The 26,098-nt window shown below is 38.0% G+C and overlaps 2 protein-coding genes across 2 annotated transcripts; one reads left to right on the forward strand and one right to left on the reverse strand.

Moving 5' to 3' along the window:
* The first annotated feature begins 1,227 nt into the window (after window positions 1-1,227).
* On the forward strand, window positions 1,228-2,743 carry LOC143021652 (uncharacterized). Its single transcript, XM_076179260.1, has 3 exons — window positions 1,228-1,374; window positions 1,781-2,076; window positions 2,317-2,743. Exons 1-3 carry the CDS (start codon window positions 1,228-1,230, stop codon window positions 2,741-2,743), a joined length of 870 nt encoding a protein of 289 aa, XP_076035375.1.
* Window positions 2,744-20,452: 17,709 nt separating this feature from the next.
* LOC143021653 (uncharacterized) lies at window positions 20,453-23,362 on the reverse strand. Its single transcript, XM_076179261.1, has 2 exons — window positions 23,247-23,362; window positions 20,453-23,024 (listed from the first exon to the last, which is right to left on the reverse strand). The coding sequence occupies exons 1-2, from the start codon at window positions 23,360-23,362 to the stop codon at window positions 20,750-20,752; spliced, it is 2,391 nt and encodes a 796-aa protein (XP_076035376.1). The 3' UTR covers window positions 20,453-20,749.
* Between the last annotated feature and the right edge of the window lie 2,736 nt (window positions 23,363-26,098).

Here is a 26,098-nt window from a genome sequence, read left to right on the forward strand (position 1 = left end):
AGGTGTCCTTTTAAGATTTAGACTAGGACTATATGCATATTCTGCGAATATAGAAACTATGTATCATCAAGTCAAGGTGCCCGAAAGTGAGAGAGATTATTTGCGTTTCTTGTGGTGGGAAGATGGACAAATAGGAAGTGATATAGTTAAACTACGAATGACTTCCATCCATTTGGTGCTAGTTGCTCACCTAGTTGTACAATATTACGGCAGTCAGTTTCACACATCAGCGAGCGATATAGTTCTCAACAATTTCTATGTAGACGATCTTTTGGTGTCATCCGATGACATTAATGACATAATTGACAATAGTGTTAATGTGATAAATCTTTGTAGGAAAGGTGGGTTCAATTTAACAAAGTTCAGCAGTAATTCTTGTAGATTTATGAACAGTTTACCTAAGGAGAAATGTAGTGATGATGTAGAAGAGTTCAACAAAAATTAAGATATAGAAGGAAAAACATTAGGACTAAATTGGTCCTCTAATTAAAGACAAATGAATATATCACTCAACGTTGATGCTATACCTAGGACTAAAAGAGAATTATTAGCTGTCATTGGTAAAGTTTACCACCCATTAGGTATGTTAGCACCAGTTGTTCTTGAAGGAAGAATATTGTTACAGAATTTATTTAGAAACGGCATTGGATGGGGTTGTACTTTGACTGAAAAGGAGAAAGGATACATAAATGCATGGATATCAAGGTTGAATAGGTTCAAACTGTTTAGTATTGATCGTTGTACGAAGAAAGGCATAACATTAGTAGTAGAGTCAATTCAGTGTCATATATTTTGTGACTAGCGAATTAGCGTATGGTTCAGTGACATATCTAAGATACAAACATGATGGTAAGATCCAGTGTAGCTTCATTTTGGGAAAGGCTAAAGTAGCTCCATTGAAATAAATTACTATTCCAAGACTTGAATTGGTTGCACCCACGCTTGCCATTAAATTAAAGAGTGTGATAGTGAGAGAATTACTTTTACAGATAAGTCAATTTTATATTTGGACAGATTCAACTAGTGTTAAAATACCTAAATAATGATCACATAAGATTTAAAACCTTTGTAGCTAATCGAGTGTCTCAGATTAGAGAGAACTCTGAGGATGTTTGTTGGATGTATGTGGCAAGCAAGGATAATCCTGCAGATGATGCTACCAGAAGGAAACAAATAAACGGAATGATGGTCTGAAGGGCTCGCTTTCTTGTCCCAAAATGAAGAAGTATGGCCAGATCAACCGCGGATAAGCAAGACCGCTTTTCTAATCTTGAAGTCAAGAAGGTTTTTAGAGTTGAAATAGAACCAAAGCAGACTGACACAGTTGATCCTGTAATGTTACAACTAGTGTGCTATAATTCTTCATGGTTCAAAGTGATTAGAGCATGTATCTATCTTATGCTATTTGTTAAATATTTGCAAAAACAAAAGGTGTCAATTGCCGAACTTAATGTTCAATTAAGGAATGTTGCAGAAGAAATAGTAATTAAATTTGTGCAAAACTGTTGTTATGCAAAGAAGATTATCTGTTTATAAAAATAAAAAAAATGAACCGATTAATCTTTCCAGTTCTATAAGGAAACTTAAACCGATGTTGTTGAATGGTATACTCAAGGTAGGGGGTAGACTAGTGAACTTAGAATTGCCCTTGGATTTTAAACATCCTATTATTCTTTCCTATGAACATCATGTGACTAGTTTAATCATTCAACATTATCACATGAAGGGAGGACACATGGGAGGGCAAGCTGTGTTGAGCCAATTGAAACATAAATATTAGGTAATGAAGGGTAATTCAGCTGTAAGGAAAGTACTGTCCAAATATGTTAATTATAGGCGTTTCAAGAGTCCAACAATCACCCAAGAGATGACACCTTTGCCTGTAGACAGAGCAAATGTGAATCAGAAACCAGTTTTTGTGACTGGAGTTGATTGCTTTGGGCCATTCTTTGTGAAGAGAGCACGATCTCAAATCAAGAGATATGGATTGTTATTTACCTGCCTATCCATTAGAGCTATACATCTTGAAGTTTTACATGATTTAACGGCAGAGAGCATGATAAATGCACTAATAAGGTTTGTATCCAAACGAGGTACAGTTAGTAGATTGATTAGTGATCACGGCGCAAATTTCATTGGAGCATCTAAGGTGTGTGGACTGGGTATTCACTCCTCCTGGAGGTTCTCACTATGGTGGTGTTTTTGAGAGAATGATAGGTGCAGCCAGAAGAGTTATGGAAGTTGTAATAGGTTCACAGACTTTATCCGATGATAGTTTGAGTACAACTTTTAAGAGGTTGAGAATACGATTAATAGTCGTCCTCTCACTGTAATATCAAGTGATGTATATGATTTGTGTCCAATCACCCCTAATTCTTTACTTAATTTGGATACCTCTGTAGTTGCACTTGAAAGTCAGGAAATACTCTGCAAGAGCAGAAAGAAATGGAGACAGGTACAATACTTAGCAAAAGAGTTTTGGCGAAGATGGCAAAAGGAGTACTTGCCTTGCCTGCAGGAACGCCAAAAGTGGCTTAAGGTAAATAGAGATCTCAAGGAGGGAGATGTTGTCTTGATGGTAGAAAATAATACACCACGTAGTCACTGGCTATTAGCCAAAGTTATGAGAGTGATTGAGAGTAAAGATGGGCTAATTATACAGGTGGAAATAGCACGTGGTAAAATACTTTATAAGCGACCTATTTCTAAACTTATACTGCTATTAGAAGGTCATTCAGAATAGAACTCCGTGACTCCTGTCAGTAGTTTTGTGATCCTAGGGGATCACAAGGGGGAGGGTGTGAGTGCCAATTGCCCGATGTCTGGAACTGTCTCGATGTATTGATATTGTACTTGTAAATTGTATGAGATACAAACTAATTACGAATCACGGCATATGGCACTTGATTTAAGTACGTACTGAGGGCCAATTGCTCGATGTTTGGAATTGTCATAATGTATTGAGCTAATATACATGTGAGAATGTATAAAAATAATTACTAATCACGGCATATGACATTTGATAAAGGTATGTACTGAGTGCCAATTGCTCAATGTTTGATATTGTCCTAATATATTGATAATATACATACGAAATTGTATGAGCTACAAGCTAACTGCAACTAAGGCTTATGTTGTTTAATTATGTACTTTACGACGTATGAAAAATGATATTGAAATGTTCATGTTGAAATTGAGTTGTTGTATTGGTGCATTATGTATAATAAAATGGTGTTATGAAATTGTACTAGAGGACAAGGGATTGTTAAGTAGAAACATAATTCATTTATTTACTTTCCTTTCTGTAGCACTCCGCCATGACGTAAGTAGCGTTGGTAAAGTCTCACTGACAATCGGCCTTTTCAATGTCTAGCCTTTGGTCAGTGAAGACGTGTTGACTACCATAAGTTGTCAAGGGAACTCTTTGTTGGTAAGCGCTAATTGAAAATGCTTATGTAATATATTTGAAAGAATAATGTGTTAATGAGTTAATGTAGAAGTCATATTAATGATAATATGTTTGGCTTCTCAGAATATGTGTGGATGTTGAGGATAGGAGAGGATTTATGATACTATGGAGGCGGTGAAAACAATCATGGTAGAGTATTGAGATGATTAAATTAATTGTGTGGAATATTGATGTACGATGGTAGGAATTGATAATGAAGTGTGTTTAATTATTGTAATGATTGTTAATGTAACAGATTAATTGTCAATGCAAAATTGAATTGTAATCGGTAATTGCTGAAACAACACACCATCTGCATGTGAAACACTAACCCAAAGGGTACAAATTAAAGAAGTATGCGTGAAATGATGTGTTTATTCTAATCTTATGTACCTCATACCGCCAACCTTCGGCAGCGGTAGATATATATATATATATATATATATATAGATATATACATAAATACATATATAAATATATATATATATATGTATGTGTGTGTGTGTGTGTGTGTGTGTGTGTGTGTTTGTATGTATGTATGTATGTATGTATGTATGTATGTATGTATGTATGTATGTATGTATGTATGTATGTATTTTTAACAACCCTCTCGCCTCTTTCCATTCCAGGTGACAGGATTCACCTCTCGTCGGCTCCGGAGGTATTATGTAACCATTACCTATAACCTCATATATTGCAACATTGCCCATGAAAACTGCTTTGCAACAAACATACGAACATGCATACACACCCTAAGCTCTTCATTCACATAACCAAACCGTGAAATATTGTGATTCCAAACAACACCCTTTCCAGCATACACGATATACTCCGTAGTTAGGTTAATACGGATAATAATTAAATCACAATTAACAACTACACACCCTAATAATGAAAATATACCATATATGAATGACTGACTTCAATATCACTAGATTTGATTATGAATAATTGTAAGGCTGCCAACCTCCATCAAAAAATGCTTTATCAGCAGTCCTGCTAGTATGAAACAGAAGTGAACGAGGGGACCGGCAGTCAGTAGGTGGAAGCAGACCCAGGAAGGTCTGCTGGGTGTATCGAACACCAATAAACGAGAAAAACGTCTCCAAGTGTTTAATTAATCCAAAGGAACGACATCATTAACACCATCTAGTAAGTAATTGTCAATGTTAAAGATATATCACATTAGTGGCCCGCATAGAGAAATTCCATTTGATTTGATGTTTTGAATAGCATATTTGTTTTTCTAAGATATTTAAATTTTGATGATGTAAATTTTCATAATTATCGATTATACCTGTTCCTTTATCGTATCAATATAATAACACATCCCACGTATTGAGTTTGTACTTTATCTGAAGACATGTTTGAAAGAAGTTAAATGTAATAGAGGTAATTAAAAAAAAAATCTATTTGTATATTATTGATAAAGTCTGGCACCGATTTCAAAATAGTGTTTCAGGCTCCATTTAGGATAACAATATTATCATCGTCAGTATCAACGCCGTCTCCGAAGGTGGAGGGGCATGAGGTACAGAAGAATGGGAAATAATCATAACGCACACGTCAATCTTCTTTATTGTTGTCCTTCGGTCTTGATCTTATACAGACGGTGTGGTTTCTGCAAATTGTGTCACATTGTAATTTGCATTCATAATTAATCTCTCAAATCAATGCAATGATTAAGCACACTATTTGTCAATAACAATCATTGAACTCAACTTCATGATTCCTACCATGATTTTGTTAACCGCCTCCACAACATTCATCATTACATATCTTCGTGATCCTTTGCTATTCTGAGAAACCAAATATATTACTAATTAACATGACTTATCCACTAACTCTTACATATTATTTCAACATGTGACATTACATAAAAATAACAATTTACTCTTTCAATGCTTACCAATAATGACTGCCATGGCATTTACGGAGATGTTGTCAACTTAACGACTACACACAGAGAGGACATTTATGATTACGATCCTAACGAGGAAAATGCACATTACTTTCGTGGCGGAAGAATACATCTAAGGGATCGTAAATAGATATACGAGTTATGTTCCACTCAACATTCTCCTTTTTCCTAGAGTTTCTTTAATCTTATTTTATTTTACTATATATATAATGGATCATTACAGTACATCAATTTCGACAACAACATTTTCCATTTTATTTTACATATATTGTAACTATATACGTAACAACACGGGCTTGTGGTTGCCATTAAGTTCAATTATTTCTCGAACATGTCATCTATATCTTCTCATATATTTTCATATTACACCAGCCATTGTGCAATCTGTACTCAACATACATCAAATGTCACAAGCCGTGATTCGTAATTAAACTTAGTACATATCATAATTTGTCAATACACTCGAACATTATACAATTGGTACTTGACACAGATCAAATAGCACAAGCCGTGACATATTTGTTTTGTAGGCACTAACCCCATAGGGTTTTAACTCAATGCGATTTGTAACATATGCAATCACCGTATTGTCTACATCTTATGAGTCATCAGATAGACTCTCTGTCTTGTATATTATATATGTAGACTCCATCGCGAACGCTATAGGACCGTATCTGTTTTTAAAGTTTATCGCCTGCAAGAGATGAAGATCTCCTTATATTCCCCTGCCTTCAAGGTCGATTATATGGTCATAACCTACTTGACGGTACCGTACATCTGAAACTCCAGCACTCGGCGTGTCTGTTATAGTTTTACAATGTTCAAAAGTTGTAACGGTATTTTCAAAATCAAGATTTTTCTTCTTAAAGTGTTTAATTTTCACTTCTACTTCTGGCTGTGTGAAAACGCTAGCACAGTTCTTTAGCCGTGACCGAATGTTATTTTCATAATATGCAGGATTTGCTTGCGCCATTAATTTATCGTAAAGATCGAACAGATGCGTAATAATTAACCCTTTCAGAGCCAATTGCGCACCTTTCGACTGCTTACGATATATTTTGTTAATACGTGCGTTTAATGCACTAGCCTCTTCTTTGGCAACATCTTGCCCAACCATGTTGCCTCGAATGTTTGTACACTGTGTAAATCGACGGTGTACTACTTTTATAGATCCTTCCTCGTTCGTAAAGATGATGCAACCTCTTTTTTTTTTTTTCGTTGTCTCGAGATCAGTGACACCAATCTTTTTTACAATTACTGTTTGACGATTAGTATGCAACCCATTTACAACTCTTGTTTTTATTTTTGTTATTATTGCGTAGATTTAATTTGCACTTATAATTTGCTTTATACGGTTTCGAGGATGCGGGATATAATGACATAACACTCCCTCCTACAATAACATCGTTTTTACTTTAAGATTTTTTATATAGTTTGGTGGCAATGAAATAAGATTAAAAAATAAATGATAGCCAGCATGGTTTCAGACGGAAACGTTCTTGCGTGACTAGCTTACTCGAATTCTACAACACAGTTATCTCGAATTATGACAAAAGAAACAATATAGATTTAATATATCTAGACTTTGCAAAAGCTTTTGATACCGTCCCACACGAAAGACTACTTACTAAATTAGCTTTACACGGAATAAATGGTAGCCTATTAGGTTGGACTAGTAATTGGTTGAATGGTCGAAAACAGAGAGTTGTTTTAAATGGAAAACTTCTAGATGGAATTTTTTTACAAGTGGAGTTCCTCAGGGTTCCGTTCTTGGGCCACTTCTATTCATAGTTTCACCCCCCCTTGTCACCACTGTCAGTTCTCGATGTTTACACTTAAATTTGACTTGTAATATCACTCGTCTCAAGGCCCCTTGCCTTCGTTACCTGAATTTAACTAAATATTCAAGTTCCTCTTAAGCAGTAGTCTCACTATTTTCTAGGCCCCGTGCCTAGTTCTCTCGTCCTTTGGGTTAATAAAAGGGTGGTGAATTTTCTTTCTTCTTTCACTGTAATTTCACCTTCTGCTTACACTCGGGATCTCTTTCTCTCGTCTCTACATCGTCTCCTGATCCTCTCTCGACACCCTCTCTCCACACCCTCTCAATATCTTCTGACGAGATCCCGTATCCTACGCTAAGCTACCTTCGTCTGACGTCACTAATTTTTCTAAACCAATCTCCAGTTACTTTTCAAATAAATGTCACTCCTTATGGGCGTGACTTTGAATTCATGCACCAATAGTTTTTTCCTCCTTCTCCACCTTGCACCTTGCACCAATCCGGAAAGCGATATTGTTTACCTCAGCATTAGTCAAACGAAGCTAACCTGCGCTTACAGAGTTTGATTACACATCGATTATAAAACAGTCACCACCGTCGGTGTGTTTACATAGACATAGCGTCACCTCATGTTTTCAAAACAACAGGCGAGCAGGCTGGCTCATTTCCATTCGTACAACTACCGGCCTCTTACAATAGTATATATAAATGATATAGACCATGGACTAAAATCTACTGTTTCCAAATTTGCTGATGATACAAAACTCTGCGGAGTGGCAAATGATCACTCAAACCAATTAAATATTCAAGTAGATTTAGATAAATTACAGCAATGGTCTGAAAAGTGGCTAATGAAATTTAACACAAGTAAATGCAAGGTAATGCACATAGGTAAAAATAACAGTAAGTACGATTACAAGTTATTTGGAAATTCGTTAACAAAAGTGGATAGTGAAAAAGATCTCGGCGAAATTATCAGTAACGACCTCAAATCATCCAAGCAGTGTATTTCAGCCTCTGAGAAAGCAAATAAGATTCTGGGACTGATTGCGCGATCTTTTGATTTCAAAAGTCCATCACTCATTAACAAGCTATATAAATCGTTAGTTCGTCCACATTTGGAATATGCTGTTACCGTATGGTCACCGAATCTCATTAAAGACATTGATAGACTGGAAAAAGTACAACGGCGAGCCACAAAACTGATTCCAAATATCAAAAATAAATCATACGAAAATCGACTAAAACACATGAATCTGTTTTCCCTAAAAAAGCGTAGACCTTAGAGGTGACTTGATACAGGTCTTTAAGATTTTAAAGGGAATTGACAACATCAAAAGTGACAACATTTTCACATTGAATGAGAATCAGACAAGAAACAATGGTCTCAAACTGTCCGGAAATAGATTCAATTTGGAAGTAGGTAGAAACAACTTTGCCAACCGTGTAGTTAATTAATGGAATAAACTTCCTGCACATGTAGTGAATTTAGTTCAGTTCAAACCTTTAAGAATCATTTAGATAAACACCTAAGAAAGATGCTATAATATATTATAAAAAAAATTTTTTATCATTTGTCTGTCTGATTTTCATTTATTATTAGTTATATGTCAATTTATTATTATTTACTATTTACCTGTTTATTATGTAACTATAGCTATGCATTTATTTATGTATTTTATTTGTTATTTACATTATCATATTTTTGATTTATTATTTTATTATTATTATGATTTTTTTTTTCTCGCATTCGACCTAGATATGGACCAAAAAGGTCTCCTGTCGGCATGCTCTGCCTTTGTAATCCTTTGTAATATTATTAACTTCTGTTGATCTGATTTACGTACCGGAGACCCCTGCATTCGAAAGATATGCAATATTTCTAAAATACTTATACATTAACATGTGATCATAAATTTCAGTTTTTGTTCCAACTCACGATATCTTTTTTTATTTTTAAGATGACTTAACATAGATATAACGTATTTTCGTACACTAGTTTTTATGAAAACATCGACTTTATGTAATATGGACGGCTGTACACCATCTATTGTAGGATAAACACTGTTGAAGGTGACTGGATATTGTACAGCTTGTTGTTGTTGTTATTGTTGTTGTTGTTGTTGTTGTTGTTGTTGTTGTTGGTGGTGGTGGTGGTGATGATGGTGGTGGTGGCGGTGGTGATGATGGTGGTGGTGGCGGTGGTGGTGGTTTTGGTGGTGATGGTGGTGGTGGTGGTTTTGGTTTTGGTGGTGGTGGTGGTTATGATGGTGGTGTGCTGGTGGTGTAACGATGTTTTTTTTTTCTTCGAAATTTGGGAGTGAAGTATCTCTCCCACGGGCTTTGTTCGAGCTCGTGTGGTGGTGTTTATGTAAGACACACCTTGTGGAGAGGAGGTGGAATAGTGTAGCTAGTCAGAGGGTGATAGGGGGCAGTAGAAAAGAGAGGCTGCAGCTGTTAGAGCGGCGGCAGACGCTCTAGCAGCTGACGGAGCTCATAGGGTCTTTGGAGGCGGCAGAGGCGGCAGAGGCGGCTCACAAGACCTTCAGGGGGAGTCGGTGGTCCCCGTCTGAGGAAAGAGGTGTAACGAAGGGGTTGGAGCTACTGTTGTTAAGGCTTTTTCCTCTCTTTGAATGAGATTAGTTTCGCGCTCATTATGTATACGGTGGGAAAAAATTTCGGTAAGAAATTTAGGTAATAAACAGTATTCGCGCACAGGACCTCCCTTTTTTTAAGTTTAAAGTTTTTTTTTTTTTTTATACAGAGGTGTCTTTTTATAAGCTATTTCTTTAATCAAAGATTTTTTTTTTACATTATTTTACTCTCTAACGCAAGAACTCTTTTCAAGAAGTTTGAAAATATTTCAGATTAGGTAGATTTGATAATGCTAACGGTAACAAAATTCTTAATACAGAACCTCCTTTTTTAGAAGTTAAAATCGCTTTCTTTTTATATAGAGGTGTCTTTTTATAAACTATTTCTTTAATCAAAGATTTTTTTCAATCATTTTACTCTCGAACGTAAGAATTTTTTCAAGAAGTTTGAAAACATTTCAGATATACAGTTAATATGGCAACCTGTTCAACCTTTCTTGATTTTAACACGTAAATCTGATTCTAATTTGGAAAGCAACTTGATCAGATCAAAGTTTTTATAAAGCAGATATTGTTTTTTCTTGTAATTAGAAATTAATTTCATGTCACGATTTTAAAACGTAATTTCGATTTCAATTTAGAAAGCAGCTTGATCAGATTAAAGTTTTTATAAAGCAGTTGCTTTTTCTTGCAATTAGAAATTAATTCCATGTCACGAGAACTGATCCACTGTTGAGAAAATAAACGATAACCTATAAAATGGACATAATACTTCTTGACATTTGCCCTTCTTCGCTTCTTAATGATTTCAACCGAGTAATTGTCGGGTAAAGCTGCGGGCGTAGGTTCAGACCTATAAAGTCTTCCAAAAATGAGTTCGTTTTCTAGGTCACGCAATGTATAAATGTTTAAATCACCCACGCATGATATTTCTGAAATGCGGAAAATTTCCTCACTACTTTGTGTTAGATATGGCTTATTAAATGGGTTAACTATTCTAGAGCTGACGATACGTATTGTGTCCCCGACTTTCAGTATATAGCTGTTGTTTCTTTTTTTATATATTCGCCCTTTTATCTTTGAGCATTAGCTTAAACTGTTTTGTCCATAAATGTTTATTTTTACTGTTATGTAAAATAAGTGGAGTTATTATGTTATTTTTTAACCCGGTATAAATTATATTATTGCATGCTTTTACAATATCAGGTATCACTTTAATATGTGAGTGTATTTTTGTTTGTTATATCTGTAAATCTCATTTTCAATGTCCTAATTCCACGTTCGGCTACAGGGGCCTTTTCATGAGAATATACGCTATATATTTTAATATTCTTATACAGTATATAAGGAGCTTTGTGCATCTTTATTATAAAAATCTTAATCACAATCGGTCCATAACATAGTATGTGTTTGACTTTCGTTAGAATTTAATATTTTTCAAAGCTTGTAGAACATGTTGACTACTTTTCCTTTTTAAAAGCTGCAATTGTAAATATTCAGCAAAAACGCCAATACATACCAATATATATCTGTAGCCCTCACTACGGTTTTGTAAATGAGAAAAATCTGCAATATCCCACGTTAGAATAATTCTTGGCTTACCCGCGATAGCTTTGAGCTATTTAAATTTCTCGGGTTAAAGTTTGTGTATGTAAAGTGTAAGCTCTAGAAGTCTCGAGGTATTTTTTTCACGTCGGTTTTAGAAAATGGTTGCAGTCTTTTAGTAGCTTTATATAGTCTGTCAGTGCTTGAAAATCCACATGGAGCTGAATAGTCTTTATATAGTTTTTTAAGTAATTGAAAAGTATTTATTATTCATTTATGAAAACAACTTCACATGCATTACCCGCAGTTACATTCGTTCTAAACTGTAGTTTCGGAGGAGGGTAGAGATTTAAGTCCACCAAAAGATAAGCGTGGGTGTTTGGCCAATGACGTGATTATATATTTCAAGCATTTTATGAGCTTTATTTTTCCCGAAGCGTTGTATAGCTAAACATTCGACTTGATTATTATCTCTTATTCGAAATAACACAAAGTAAAATGCGTTACGACTTTTATTTCTGGAAAATTTCCCAGGGATTATTATTATTATAATTTTCTATTATCAAACTAACCGAGAGAACATGACGTCTACCTCTAGTAAATGCTTGGCTTACAGACTCGGTGAATACATCTTTTTTGAAAAATTAATGTCTTCTAATATCAGTAAAGTTTAATGAGTCAGAATGTGAACGATTCTAGATTACAAAGGATAACAAAGGATTACAAAAGCGGAGCATGCCGACAGGAGACCTTTTGATCCATATCTAGGTCGGATGCGAAAAAAAAAAAAATCATATTAATAATGAAACAATAAATAAAAACTATAATAATGTAAATAGCAAATAAAATACATAAATAAATGCATAGGTATAGTTAAATAATAAACAAACAGGTAAATAGTAAATGATAATAAATTAACATATAACTAAAAATCAGACAGACAAATGATAACAAAACAAAAAAATAATAATATAAGATAAATTATAATCATTACAGCATCTTACTTAGGTATTTATCTAAATGATTCTTAAAGCTTTGAACTGAACTACATTGCACTACCTGTGCAGGAAGTTTATTCCATTCATTAACTACACGGTTGGCAAAGTTGTTTCTACCTACTTCCAAATTGAATCTATTTCCGGACAGTTTGAGACCATTGTTTCTTGTCTGATTCTCATTCAATGTGAAAATTTGGTCACTTTTGATGTTGTCCATTCCCTTTAGAATCTGAAAGACCTGTATCAAGTTACCTCTGAGTCTACGCTTTTTTAGGGAAAACAGATTCATGTGTTTTAGTCGATTTTCGTATGATTTATTTTTGATATTTGGAATCAGTTTTGTGGCTCGCCGTTGTACTTTTTCCAGTCTGTCAATGTCTTTAATGAGATTCGGTGACCATACGGAAACAGCATATTCCAAATGTGGACGAACTAACGATTTATATAGCTTGTTAATGAGTGATGGACTTTTGAAATCAAAAGATCGCGCAATCAGTCCTAGAATTTTATTTGCTTTCTCAGAGGCTGAAATACACTGCTTGGATGATTTGAGGTCGTTACTGATAATTCTGCCGAGATCTTTTTCACTATCCAGTTTTGTTAACGAATTTCCAAATAACTTGTAATCGTACTTATTGTTGTTTTTACCTATGTGCATTACCTTGCATTTACTTGTGTTAAATTTCATTAGCCACTTTTCAGACCATTGCTGTAATTTATCTAAATCTACTTGAATATCTAATTGGTTTGAGTGATCATTTGCCACTCCGCAGAGTTTTGTATCATCAGCAAATTTGGAAACAGTAGATTTTAGTCCATGGTCTATATCATTTATATATACTATGAATAGAAGTGGCCCAAGAACGGAACCCTGAGGAACTCCACATGCAACACTTTTCCATCCAGAAGTTTTTCCATTTAAAACAACTCTGTTTTCGACCATTCAACCAATTCCTAGTCCAACCTAATAGGCTACCACTTATTCCATGCAAAGCTAATTTAGTAAGTAGTCTTTCGTGTGGGACGGTATCAAAAGCTTTTGCAAAGTCTAGATATATTAAATCTATATTGTTTCTTTTGTCATAATTCGAGATAACTGTGTTGTAGAATTCGAGTAAGTTAGTCACGCAAGAACGTTTCCGTCTGAAACCATGCTGGCTATCATTTATCAAACGGTTACTTTCTAAATGATATTCGATAGCATCTCTGATGATAGTTTCCATTATTTTTCCTACGATTGAAGTCAAACTTATAGGCCTATAGTTATTTGGTTTCTTTTTGTCACCTTTTTTGAATATGGGAGTAACGTTAGCTAGCTTCCATTCTCTTGGGACATCTCCGGATATGATGGATTTCTTGAAAATAATTTCTAATGGAACAACAATCTCATTTTTCATTTCCTTTAAGATTCTTGGATGCCAACCGTCAGGCCCTGGTGTTTTATTAACTTTGAGTTTGTCTATACACCTTTTAATTTTTTCTTTTGTTATATTTACCGTAGTGAGTAAGTTTACCCCAGACTTTTCACAGGTTTCAGTTTGGAATTCACTTTGAGGTGTTTCGTTTACGAATACCGAGCTAAAATAATTGTTTAAGATATTACACATTCCTTCATTTGAATATTCAAGTTGACCGTCAGCAGATAATAGTGGACCAATGTGATTTCTAACAACCTTTTTATCTCTAATGTAACTGTATAATTTTTTGGGATTCTCTTTGGATTTATCAGCGATGTTCATTTCGTATTGTCGTTTTCTTTTTCTTATTGTCTTTTTTAAATCTCTCTGTATTGATACATAACTTTCATAGTCATTAGATGCACCCGAGCACTTATATTTCTTATAAGCCTGTCTCTTTTTAGCAATATTTTTTTCAGTTTCTTTATCGAGCCACTTTGGGCGAGCCTGATTTGGGGGACGTCTGTCCTTAAAAGGAATGTAAGTTTGAATCATCTTAGTGAGAGTATTTTGAAATATTTCCCACATCTGATTTAATTTTGCCTCCCAATCTGTAAGCTGAAGCTCCTGACGTAGTCCTATGAACTGTGCTTTACATATATCTTTAGAAAGTATAATATATGTATTTAAATTGTTATAATTTTCTAAAGGGTGCGACATCATCCCACATCATATAAATATCTTTATATATATGACCATATTTATTCACTAAACTCGTTGTAAATTCTGCTTTTCCACTCACTGTTACTCCTGCAATTATGATTATGACAGGTTCTCTAAATATGTTCAAAACATCTGACGTATACATATCATTCATTTCTAAATATGAATTTGCACGTTCCAGGTAAATGTTGATCTAAAAACTTCACATGATGAACTGACTTTTCTTCTATTTGCCGTGCATTCTATATGAAAGACAACTGCATGCACAGATTGAAAAATGGCTAATAGAAAGTAAATTTACAAATAGTTTATTATGTTGACAATGATAACATATACTTATTCATATACAGTACAGTTCTTCTTCTTCTTCTTCTTCTTCTTCTTCTTCTTCTTCTTCTTCTTCTTCTTCTTCTTCTTCTTCTTCTCCTTCTTCTTCTTCGCGTTCTTCTTCTTGTTCTTCTTTTTCGCGTTCTTCTTCTTCGCGTTCTTCCTCTTCTTCGCGTTCTTCCTCTTCTTCTCATTCTTCCTCTTCTTCGCATTCTTCTTTCTCTTCGCGTTCTTCTTCTTCGTGTTCTTCTTCTTCTTCATCCCTTTCTTCTTCTTCTTTCTTCTCCTTCTTCTTCTTCTTCTTCTTCTTCTTCTTCTTCTTCTTCTTCTTCTTCTTCTTCTTCTTCTTCTTCTTCTTCTTCTTCTTCTTCTTCTTCTTCTTCTTCTTCTTCTTTTCTTCTTTTTCTTCTTCTTCCTCTTCTTCTTCTTCTTCTTCTTCTTCTTCTTCTTCTTCTTCTTCCTCTTCTTCTTCTTCTTCTTCCTCTTCTTCTTCTTCTTCTTCTTCCTCTTCTTCTTCTTCTTCTTCTTCTTCTTCTTCTTCTTCTTCTTCTTCATCTTCTTCTTTTTCTTCTTCATCTTCTTGAATCAGTAATAGTAGATAGACTCAGAGAACACAGCGAGAGAAATAATTTAATTCGTGATTCACAGCATGGTTTCTCCAAGGTTAAGTCATGTGTGACTAATCTTCTATCTCTTTAACACTAAAGTATATAAGGCGTCAGATAACAATGATAATTACGATACTATTTACCTTGACTTTAGCAAAGCGTTTGATAAGGTGCCACACCAGAAATCAAAGCCCATGGCATAGGAGGAAAAGTGTTAGAATTGATTACGGCTTGGATTAGTAATAGAGAACAGTGGGTCACCATAAATGGAGTAAAATCTAGGTGGGGCAATGTTGCTAGTGTGGTCCCCCAGGGGTCGGCTTTGGGTCCCTTGTTGTTCATTATGTACATAAACAACTTAGACGACGGGATAAATGACGATGTTAGTAAGTTTGCGTACGACACTAAAAAAGGACGCCTAATTTGGCCAGGAGACGACGCAGAGATTCTGCAGGATGATCATTAACAAATTGTTCACATGGTCGGTGAAATGGCAAATGAACTTCAATATCTCTAAGTGTAGTGTGTTAAACGTAGGGCTACACAACCCCGAAAATAGATACAGCTTAGATAACACGCTTTTAGAGAAAACTGAGTGCAAGAGAGATTTGGGAGTTCTGGTGAGTCCGGACCTTAAAACCAGGAAACAGTGCATTAGCGCCAGGAATAAAGCTAACAGAGCATTAGGTTTCATTGCTAGGACGGTAACGAGTAGAAGTGCAGAGGTAATTATTAAACACTATCTAGCGATTGTTAGACCCATTCTTGACTATACGATACAGTTTAGGTCTCCGTCCTACAGAATGGACATCAATTCACTAGAGTCAGTACAAAGAAGAATGACCAAAATGATACATGGACTCAGAAATTTGCCTTACGAAGAGAGGCTTAGGCACTTTAACTTACACTCTCTGGAAAGACGCAGAGTGTGGGGGTGATCTAATAGAGGTGTTCAAGGGGATCGAAGTCTTTAACAAGGATGATGTAACAGGGCAGAACTCGCAGTAATTGATATAAACTGGACAAATCTAGATTTAAAAAGGAAATAGGCAAGAATTGGTTTACTAATAGGGTGATCGACGAATAGAATAAACTTAGTAACCATGTAGTAAGCGCTTAAACTATCAGTTGTTTTAAGAAACGATTAGACAACTTTATGGATGGGGATGACAGGTAGTGATGGATACGGAGCTGCCTAGTGTAGGCCTTATGGTCTCCTGCAGTCTCCTTCATTCTTATGTTCTTATGTTCCTCTTCTTCTTCTTCTTCTTCTTCTTCTTCTTCTTCTTCTTCTTCTTCTTCTTCTTCTTCTTCTTCTCCTTCTCCTTCTCCTTCTCCTTCTACTTCTCCTTCTCCTTCTCCTCATTCTTCTTATTATTATTCTACTTCTTCTTCTCCTTCTTCTTCTTCTTCTTCTTCTTCTTCTTCTTCTTCTTCTTCTTCTTCTTCTTCTTCTTCTTCTTCTTCTTCTTCCTCTTCTTCTTCTTCTTCTTCTTCTTCTTCTTCTTCTTCTTCTTCTTCTTCTTCTTCTTCTTCTTCTTCTTCTTCTTCTTCTTCTTCTTCTTCTTCTTCTTCTTCTTCTTCTTCTTCTTCTTCTTCTTTTTCTTCTTCTTCTTCTTCTTCTTCTGGGTATTGGCTGCAAAATAGCATGCAATTAATACTGTAGGGTCTATATGGGGCGCCCCTATGGACCAGAGCCACACACCATTCTGTCTGTGATAGAGGAAAACTCTGTATATAGAAAAATGATGACACTTTTATACTACGACTTTCCCTCCGATATGCTGTCCCCCAACCCCTTGTGTCCTGTACCATTTCTCTGAATATTCATTTCCTTTTTTCGCCTAGCCTGTGGTGGGGGAAAAGAATACTGCCACCAAGTATTTCCCCTTGAGTCGTAAAAGGCGACAAAAAGGGACGGGGGATGGGATTAGGAGTCCTACAACCTGTAGCCCCAAAAGGCGACATTCCTAAAAAAGAAAGAAAAGGCATAAGAGGGTCTGGGAGCTTTCCAACCAGTACCCTTAGGTTTGGGTTTTTTAATGTGCGTGTATGTGGTACAGATGAGAGTAAAAGGGAAGAGATAGGCAGTATGTTTGTGAGAAGATGGATGTACTGGCTTTGAGTGAAACTAAAATGAAAGGAAAGGGCAACTGTGAGTTTGGGAGTGTAGCTGGGAGGTACTCAGGAGTGAAGAGGGGACGAGGGAGATAAGGGGTGGCTATACTAATAAGTGAAGGGATAAGTAAGCGGGTAGTGGAGTGCAAGGAGGTGTCGTCAAGGTTGATGTGGATGAAGGTGAAGCTGGGAAGGGAGATGTGGGTTTTTATAAGTGCGTATGGGCCTGGTAGTGAGAAGAACGAAGAGGAAAGGGAGGCATTCTGGGTAGATATAAATGAGTGCATAGAGGGATTAGGGAGAAATGTCAATGTAGTTGTATTGGGAGATCTAAATGCTAGGGTAGGAAATGAACCAATTGCCGGAGTGATTGGAAAGTATGGAGTTCGAGGCAAAAATCGTAGTGGAGAGTTGATGATGGAGATGTGTCTTGAAAGAGAGTTGATGATAGCAAATACAGGTTTTAAGAAGAAAGTCAAGCATAAATACACATGGGAGAGGGTGGTGGATAGAAGGGTGGCAGATAGAGCGTTAATGGACTATATAGTGGTGACTAGGAGTATGGTAGGAAGAGTTAAGGATGTACATGTTCTAAGGGGAGAGAGTGGGGGAATATCAGATCATCTCCTGGTGGACGGTAAATTGAGAGTGGAGAATAGGTGGAGAAAGAGGAAAAGGGCAGAAGGTAGGGAGGTGCTTAGAATGAACTGCTTAAATGTAGAAAAAGAAGGAGAATGAGTATAAGAAGAAGTTGAGAGAGGAGTGGGAGAGAGTAAGGATAGAGTAGAACTAGGAGTGGAGGAGGAATGGGGATGGTTCAAGGAGGGAGTCATAAGGTGTGCAAAGATGGTGTGTGGAACAAGGAGGGCGGGAGGAAATAGAAGGAAGGGTGGTGAGTCGTGGGATGAGAAAGCAAAGAAGGCTGTAGAAGAGAAGAAACAGGCATTCATAGATTGGCTACAAATTAGGACGAGGGAATCGTATGAGAAGTACAAAGTAAAGAGAAAGGAAGTTAAGCATAAGATAAAGGAAGGAACGAGGAGAGCAGATGGAAGGAAGTTAAAAGAGGAAGAGGAGGCGAATCAAGTAGAGAAGAAAAGGTAAAAGGTGCAGATGGAGAGATGGTAATGGAAGAGAAGGCAGTGAGAGGAAGGTGGGCAGAGTATTTTAGGGAATTGCTAAATGTGAAGGAGGATAGGGAGGGAAAGGTAGTTGCAGTGGGAAGCGCTAAGAAAATGAAAGTGATGAGTGAGGAAAATGGAGAAGAAATAGGGAAGGATGAACTGAAAGCAGCTGTTAAGATGATGAGAGCAGGCAAGGCACCTGGGTTGGATGGATGCCATGCAGAATGTCTGAAGAAAGGAGGTACAGTTATGGTGGACTGGTTGGTGAGGTTATTTAATGTTTGTTTAAGAGAGGGTAGCGTGCCAGAAGACTGGAGGAGTGCCTGTATAGTTCCACTTTACAAAGGAAAGGGGACAAGTGTGAGTGTAGTAGTTTCGGAGGGATCAGCTTGTTGAGTGTAGTTGGGAAGGCTTATGGGAGGGTCTTGATTGAGAGGATTAGGAGACGAACAGAGGGAGTAATTGGTGAGCAACAATGTGGATTTAGGGACTCTAGGGCAAGTGCCCGACTGACAAGTGCCCGACGGCCATAAGCCCGACGAACATCTTCCCGACGGACATCTGCCCGAATGAACAGTGCCCGATGGACAAATGCCCGATTAGGACAATTGCCCGATTAGGACATTTGCCCGATTATGTCTTGCTGACAAAAGGATTTAGTATGCGCTTCCTTTAATTATTTATTTTTTCCTCATGGTAAACATTAACAAGGTACAATAAAAGACAAAAATAAAAAGATCATGATTTTTTTTTATTTATGGATAAAAATCACATGATAAACATTGATAAAAAAGACAATAGATCTAAAATAAAAAATAAAAATAAATATTTAAATTATGAGCTATCTCTCTCAAAAAATCTAATACTTCTCGATTTTCATAATCTTCCACAATATTTGCTATTCTTTTGGTTGTATCTTGATATTTTTTCCTTTTTGAAGGAGGCTCTTGCCCTGCCAGCATCTGGTTTATGATTGTATCGTTAAGAGCTTGTTCAGTCTTCAGTACCTGAAGAAAACGCCAGATATTGGGATGACTCGAGGTTATATTTGCCTGTAAATGGTTATGCCATCCTTCCTAGGAATTGATTGTTCGTGGCAAATCATCGCATACGCGATCATGCATATTCCACATACAAATAGGAAAGAGTGGGTTTCCTCTGTTACGTCGTCGTATCCTAACAATAAAAGTATCTTCAAAGTAGTTAATTACTCCATCTGCTTCTTCGCACATACTTTCTTGTAAGTGTTCAAATGCTTGTACAACATAGTCTGCAGGCACAAAAGCCAGGGCTGGTATCATTCGAATGTTTATGGCAAACTCAGCATCGTTCTGATATCTTGATTGCAACCCCTCCGTTTGTACCTTCCGATAAATAGCTTGCGAGAGGTGAAAAAAACATCCCTTAATATTTGCATTTGGAAAAACATTTGTTAATGCATTCATTGCAGCTTTTTCATAGTCAATCATAATTGCAGATGGATTAAGTCTAGCATTAATAGCCCGAAGTTGGCTGAAAAGTTCTTCATAGGTGGATTGTTGTTTATTTGGTAATAATGCAAAAACACAGGGAATCGTTCTTTTAGAAATTAAACAATGAACTGAATATAGTTGGTAGAACAGTTCAGGTACTACTTTGAAGGTGCCATCGCAAAACCACTCACTCGAAGATTGCAAGAGTTGTATATTTTTCTCGGTTGAAAACAAAATTATACGCTTCTCACCAGGTCCACTGTCGTAAAGTAAGAAATTGTCTTCTTTGCACATTTTTTTATATTCATCTGGAATGGCCATCTCATACAAATTTCTCGGTATGGGATGTTGATTTGATTTGATAATTTTATTACGCCTAATGGCGGCTAGCAATTTACAAACTGAAGCAGTTACAGTGATGAATGTCGCACAGGACATTGTGGAATATAAATAAATCAAAAGTCACATAACATATACAATACAATATACTATTTATATAATCCTTATGTAATTGTGATAATACTTAATTACATAATTATACGGTGCACCACCAAGATACAATACTAGTATGATATATGCATTGGAATTTGCATAGTTAGTAAAAATGCTTTGCTCAGTGGCGGTAAATAAAATATAAACTTATTGAGTTACAGAAAGAAACGTGTTGCGTGGGACATAGTAGAATTCAAATTGATTAACAACCACCAAAATATGGATATCTCATTAGTAGTACATCTAAATTTTCATTCTGTAAGAGATATTTACAAACATATATTAGATCTTGTCCCTGTGGTAGTAAGTCTTTTACTGTGGGACATGCGAGACAATAATGTTCGAGTGTGTTGGCCTTGGCGAGGTGACACAGCTTGCAGGTAGAGTAGTGAGACACATCCTCAGTCTGGCAGACCTGCCACACTGGTCGGTAACCCAGCCGGAGTCTAGCACTCACTATATTGTGTCTACGGACCAGTAGTCCGTGTCGACGATATTTGTGTGAGGTGTCAATGAAGTTATCATAGTGCTGTATGGAGACACTGTGAGCTCGCTCGGCGTTTCTACGATTCGCTGTTAGGGTATGCATGGCTGAACACAGGATAGTTTTGTAATGACGTAAGGAGGGCGGGGTACGTATCACTGGTAATTCGAGATCACACGCAGCCTTTGCGAGACTGTCCACAGTATCGTTACCCGCGATGCCTACATGAGATGGCACCCATAAAAAGGACACAACCAATGTATTATCATGTGCATAGGCCAATCGACACAATATATCTCGCACTATATGGTTATCAGCAGGTCTTGGAGAGGAAAGGGCGTGAAGGGCAGACTTAGAGTCGCAGATGATTACCCCATTTAAACGTCTCTCAGTAAGGAGGGTAACAGCATCTAACAGTCCATTTAGTTCACAGTAGGTGGAACTTGATGTGTCGGGCAAGCGACGGCCAATCCACCCATCTCCCCCTGGTGGTTCCAGAGTGGGGGAGAATACAGCACACGCAGCACTCCCGTCCGCCTGCATTGAGCCGTCAACGTAGAGATGGTGTGCCGTGGGAACTGAGGCAGACACACAGGCGATGGTCTCTAGGGCCAACTGTTTCTGGAGAAGGGGATGGGCCGTTTTAGACGTGGGAGTAAAGGAGACGAAAGGGAGAGGTTCTCGCCAGGGTGGCAATTCAGGTACAACCTCAGCAGCCGGAACATCAATGGCCAATCTCTGGAAGTCAGCACACACGGTACGGATAAGGTTACGTCCACCCGGCCGAAGGTGAGGCCGAGGCATATCAGGGTTGAGTGCCGCCAAGATGACGTTGGAGTAGTGAGGAGCCAGATGGGGAGAGCATAGACACTTGATGCTAAAGTAAGTGACATTAGCGTATATCCTGTCAACAAGTGGGGTCAAGTTAAGCTCAGTTAGCATGTTGACTATTCTGGTGGAGGCAGGACAGCCCAGGATAAATCGCATGACTCTGTTTTGAAACTTTTCAAGGGGCTGCAGTGCTGTCTTAGGGAGCTGACAGAGTGCAGGAGAAAGGTAGTCAATTACTGATCGTAGGAACATTATGTAGATGGTCCTAGCGACAGGGATAGAAACTCCTTTCACGTTGTTGGCAAGCCACTTGACAGGGATGAATCGTCGCTCTAATCTATCCAGCAGGTCTGTAACGATTGGATGGATACGTTGCCGTGCGGGTATGGTTGGGGTGACACGCACGGGGGCACCTAGGTAAGTGTATTGTGTGCAGTGTGGTACAACATTCCCTCCCACGGTGAAGACTGGCAATGTTCGAGGGTTGCGTGTAGAGAATATCCTACTCTTGTCGGGTGAAATTATGAGGCCACAAGCAGCTGATGAATCATAGAATGAGTGAAGGAGGACCTGAAGATTCTGGGGTGAGTCGGTGTGGATGCAAATGTCATCAGCATAACACGTGATTGTAGTGCCAGGGATGTCAGGTAGTATAGCAAGAAGGCGGTGAACTAGGACATTGAAGAGAAAAGGACTGAGAACGCCACCTTGTGGAGTACCTAAGTCAAAATTTCTGGAGGTACTGCATGCGCCCCTAAAAAGGACTTGAGCAGTTCTGTTGCTAAGGTAGCTTCTTATCCATCTCAACAAGTTACCCTTGATACCAAAAGCCACGAGTTGATCAAGTATGATGTCCCTGTTTGCAATATCAAAGGCACTCTTGAGATCGATGAATGCGACCACACTGGTGGGTGAGAGGCGGGTATAGAGATCGAGAAGGCAGTGGTGTGTACCTCGCTGTGGCAGGAAACCATACAGTCGCGGTGAGAGCTTGGATTGGAGACGAAATATCAGACGGTTGAGGAATATTCTTTCAAGCACCTTGCAGAAGCACGAGGTTAGGGAGATGGGACGAAATTTATCAGTGCCGGGTTTAGGTATGGGTACTATAATACTGGAGGTCCACGCGCTGGGTACGGTATGGGATGTGGAGCATGTACAGCTTGTTTATATCTTCTGATGGAACGTCTAATTGTGCTCATAGACGGTAGTTGACTCGAGACTCCTTCCGAGACATTCTGTAACGTTTGACATAAAATCTGTTGTGACGATTGTTGGGTTTTAATAGCTTGTTCCTTCATTTCTTCGCGTAAAGATAGAAGATCTTGACGAATGATATCTGGTGCATGAGTGTGTTCATGTGTTTCGCTTATTATTTGATCACCACACAAAGTAGTTTTGGCCTTGCAGTTGTTGTGTCGGCAATTCCTTGTTCTTAACATAAACGTAGCCATTATAGCAAAGCTTCAATCCACCACGTTGCGTTTTAACGAATTCCATGGGTGCTTACAAGAGTAAAAAAACTTCCGACACTTCCTGATCCTATACTTTAACAGACTGAAGAAAAATGTTTCCCAACAAAAACATCGGCTATGTACTTTACTAAGGAGATTGTTCATACTCCGGTAGTTTCTCTCTCTCAACTAAATAAGCAGTTGTATATATGTAAATATTCGGGCAGTTCACTTTACTAAGGAGCTTCTTCATAGTCCGGTAGTTTGACATCAAATCTGTTGTGACGATTGTTGAATTTTAATAGCTTGTTCCTTCATTTCTTCGCGTAAAGATAGAAGATCTTGACGAATAATATCTGGTGCATGAGTGTGTTCATGTGTTTCGCTTATTATTTGATCACCACAACGTAAAACGTATTTCAAGACGGCAATTCCTTGTTCTTAACATAAACGTGATTGTTCATAGTCCGGTAGTTTCCTAATCGGGCAGTTTTCCTAATCGGGCAATTGTCTGGTAGTTTCTCTCTCAACTATTGTGTGGTTGTATATATGTAAATATTCGGGAAGTTTTCCTAATCGGGCGATTTTCCTAATCGGGCGATTTTCCTAATCGGGCAGTTTTCCTAATCGGGCAATTGTCCTAATCGGGCATTTGTCCATCGGGCACTGTTCAGTCGGGCAGATGTCCGTCGGGAAGATGTCCGTCGGGCATGTGGCCGTCGGGCACTTGTCAGTCGGGCACTTGTCCTGATACCGGATTTAGGACAGGTAGGGATGTGTAGATCAGATTTTTATGGTAAGACAGATATGTGAGAAAGCTATAAGAAAAGGTAAGGATGTTTTTTGGGCTTTTATGGATCTAAAAAAGGCTTACGACAGGGTAGACAGGAAGGCACTGTGGAAGATACTGCAGATATATGGGATAGGAGGAAAGCTGTTAAGAGCCGTCAAGAGTTTTTATGAGAGTACTAGAGCTTGATGGAGTGGTTGGGAAATGTGGAGTTCCAGGAAAAAATTGTAGTGGAGAGTTGATGGTGGAAATGTGTCTAGAAAGAGAGTTGATGATAGCAAATACAGTGTTTCGGAAGAGAGTCAAGCATAAGTACACATGTGAGAGGGTGGTGGAGGGAAGGGTGGTAGATAGAGCTTTAATGGACTATGTAGTGGTAAATAGGATTATGATAGGAAGAGTTAAGGATGTACATGTGCTAAGGGGAGAGAGTGGGGGAATATCAGATAATTTTCTGGTGGAAGGTAAGTTGAGAGTGGAGGACAGATGGAGAAAGAGGAAACGGACAAAAGGTAGGGAGGTGCTTAGAGTGAACTATTTAAATGAAGAGGAAAAGAGGAAGGAGTACAAGAAGAAGCTGAAGTTGGAGTGGGAGGGAGTGAAGGATACAGTAGAGGTAGGTGTGGAGGAGGAATGGGGATGGTTCAAGGAGGGAGTCACAAAGTGTGCAAAGATGGTGTGTGGAACAAGAAGGACAGGAGGAAATAGAAGGAAGGGTAGTGAATGGTGGGATGAGGAAATGAAGAAGGTTGTAGAAGAGAAGAAGCGAGCTTACACAGATTGGTTACAAAATAGGACGAGGGAGTCATATGAGACGTACAGGGAAAAGAAAAGAGAAGTAAAGAAAAAGGTAGAGGAGGCAAAGAGGAGAGCAGATGTAAAATGGGGTAAGAGTATGACAGAAAATTTTGAAAGTAATGAAAATATGTTTTGGAAAGAAATTAAGAGAGGAAGAGGAGGCGAATCAAGTAGAGAAGAAAAGGTAAAAGGTGCAGATGGAGAGATGATAATGGAGGAGAAGGCAGTAAGGGGAAGATGGACAGAATATTTTAGGGAGTTGCTAAATGTGAAGGAGGATAGGGAGGGAAAAATAGCTGCAGTGGGAAATGCTAAGAAAATGAGAGTGATGAGTGAGGAAAATGGAGGAGAAATAAGGAAGGATGAAGTGAAGGCAGCAGTTAAGATGATGAAAGCAGGTAAGGCACCTGGTCTGGATGGATGCCATGCAGAATGTCTTAAAAAAGGAGGTACAGTGATGGTGGACTGGTTGGTGAGATTATTCAATGTTTGCTGGAGAGAAGGTAGAGTGCCGGAGGACTGGAGGAGTGCTTGTATAGTTCCACTTTACAAGGGAAAGGGGGACAAGTGTGAATGTAGTAGTTTCAGAGGGATTAGCTTGGTAAGTGTAGTTGGGAAGGCTTATGGGAGGATCTTGATTGAGAGGACTAGGAGAGGAGCAGAGGTAGTAATTGGTGAGGAACAGTATGGATTTAGGACAGGTAGACGTTGTTTAGATCAGATCTTTGTGGTAAGACAGATATGTGAGAAAGCTATAGGAAAAGGGAAGGATGTTTTTTGGGCCTTTATGGATCTGGAAAAGGCTTACGACAGGGTAGACAGAAAGGCACTGTGGGAGGTTATGCAGATATACGGGATAGGAGGAAAGCTTCTGGGAGCTGTCAAGAGTTTTTATGAAAGTAGTAGAGCTTGTGTCAGGATTAGAATTGGAGAGAGTGAGTGGTTTGAGGTAAAGGTGGGACTTCGTCAAGGATGCGTTATGTCACCCTGGCTGTTCAACTTATACATGGATGGGGTAGTGAGAGAGGTAAATACAAGGGTAGTGGGCAAGGGATTGGAGATGGTTAGAGAAAATGGAGAAAAGTGGGAGGTGAGCCAGCTGTTGTTTGCGGATGACACTGCGCTTGTGGCAGGATCGGAGGAGGGATTGAGGAAGTTGGTGACAGAGTTTGGGAGAGTGTGGGATAGAAGAAA

The sequence above is a fragment of the Oratosquilla oratoria genome, chromosome 42 (assembly GCF_046742065.1).
Source record: "Oratosquilla oratoria isolate Oo_2021 chromosome 42, ASM4674206v1, whole genome shotgun sequence".
Taxonomy (NCBI): domain Eukaryota; kingdom Metazoa; phylum Arthropoda; class Malacostraca; order Stomatopoda; family Squillidae; genus Oratosquilla; species Oratosquilla oratoria.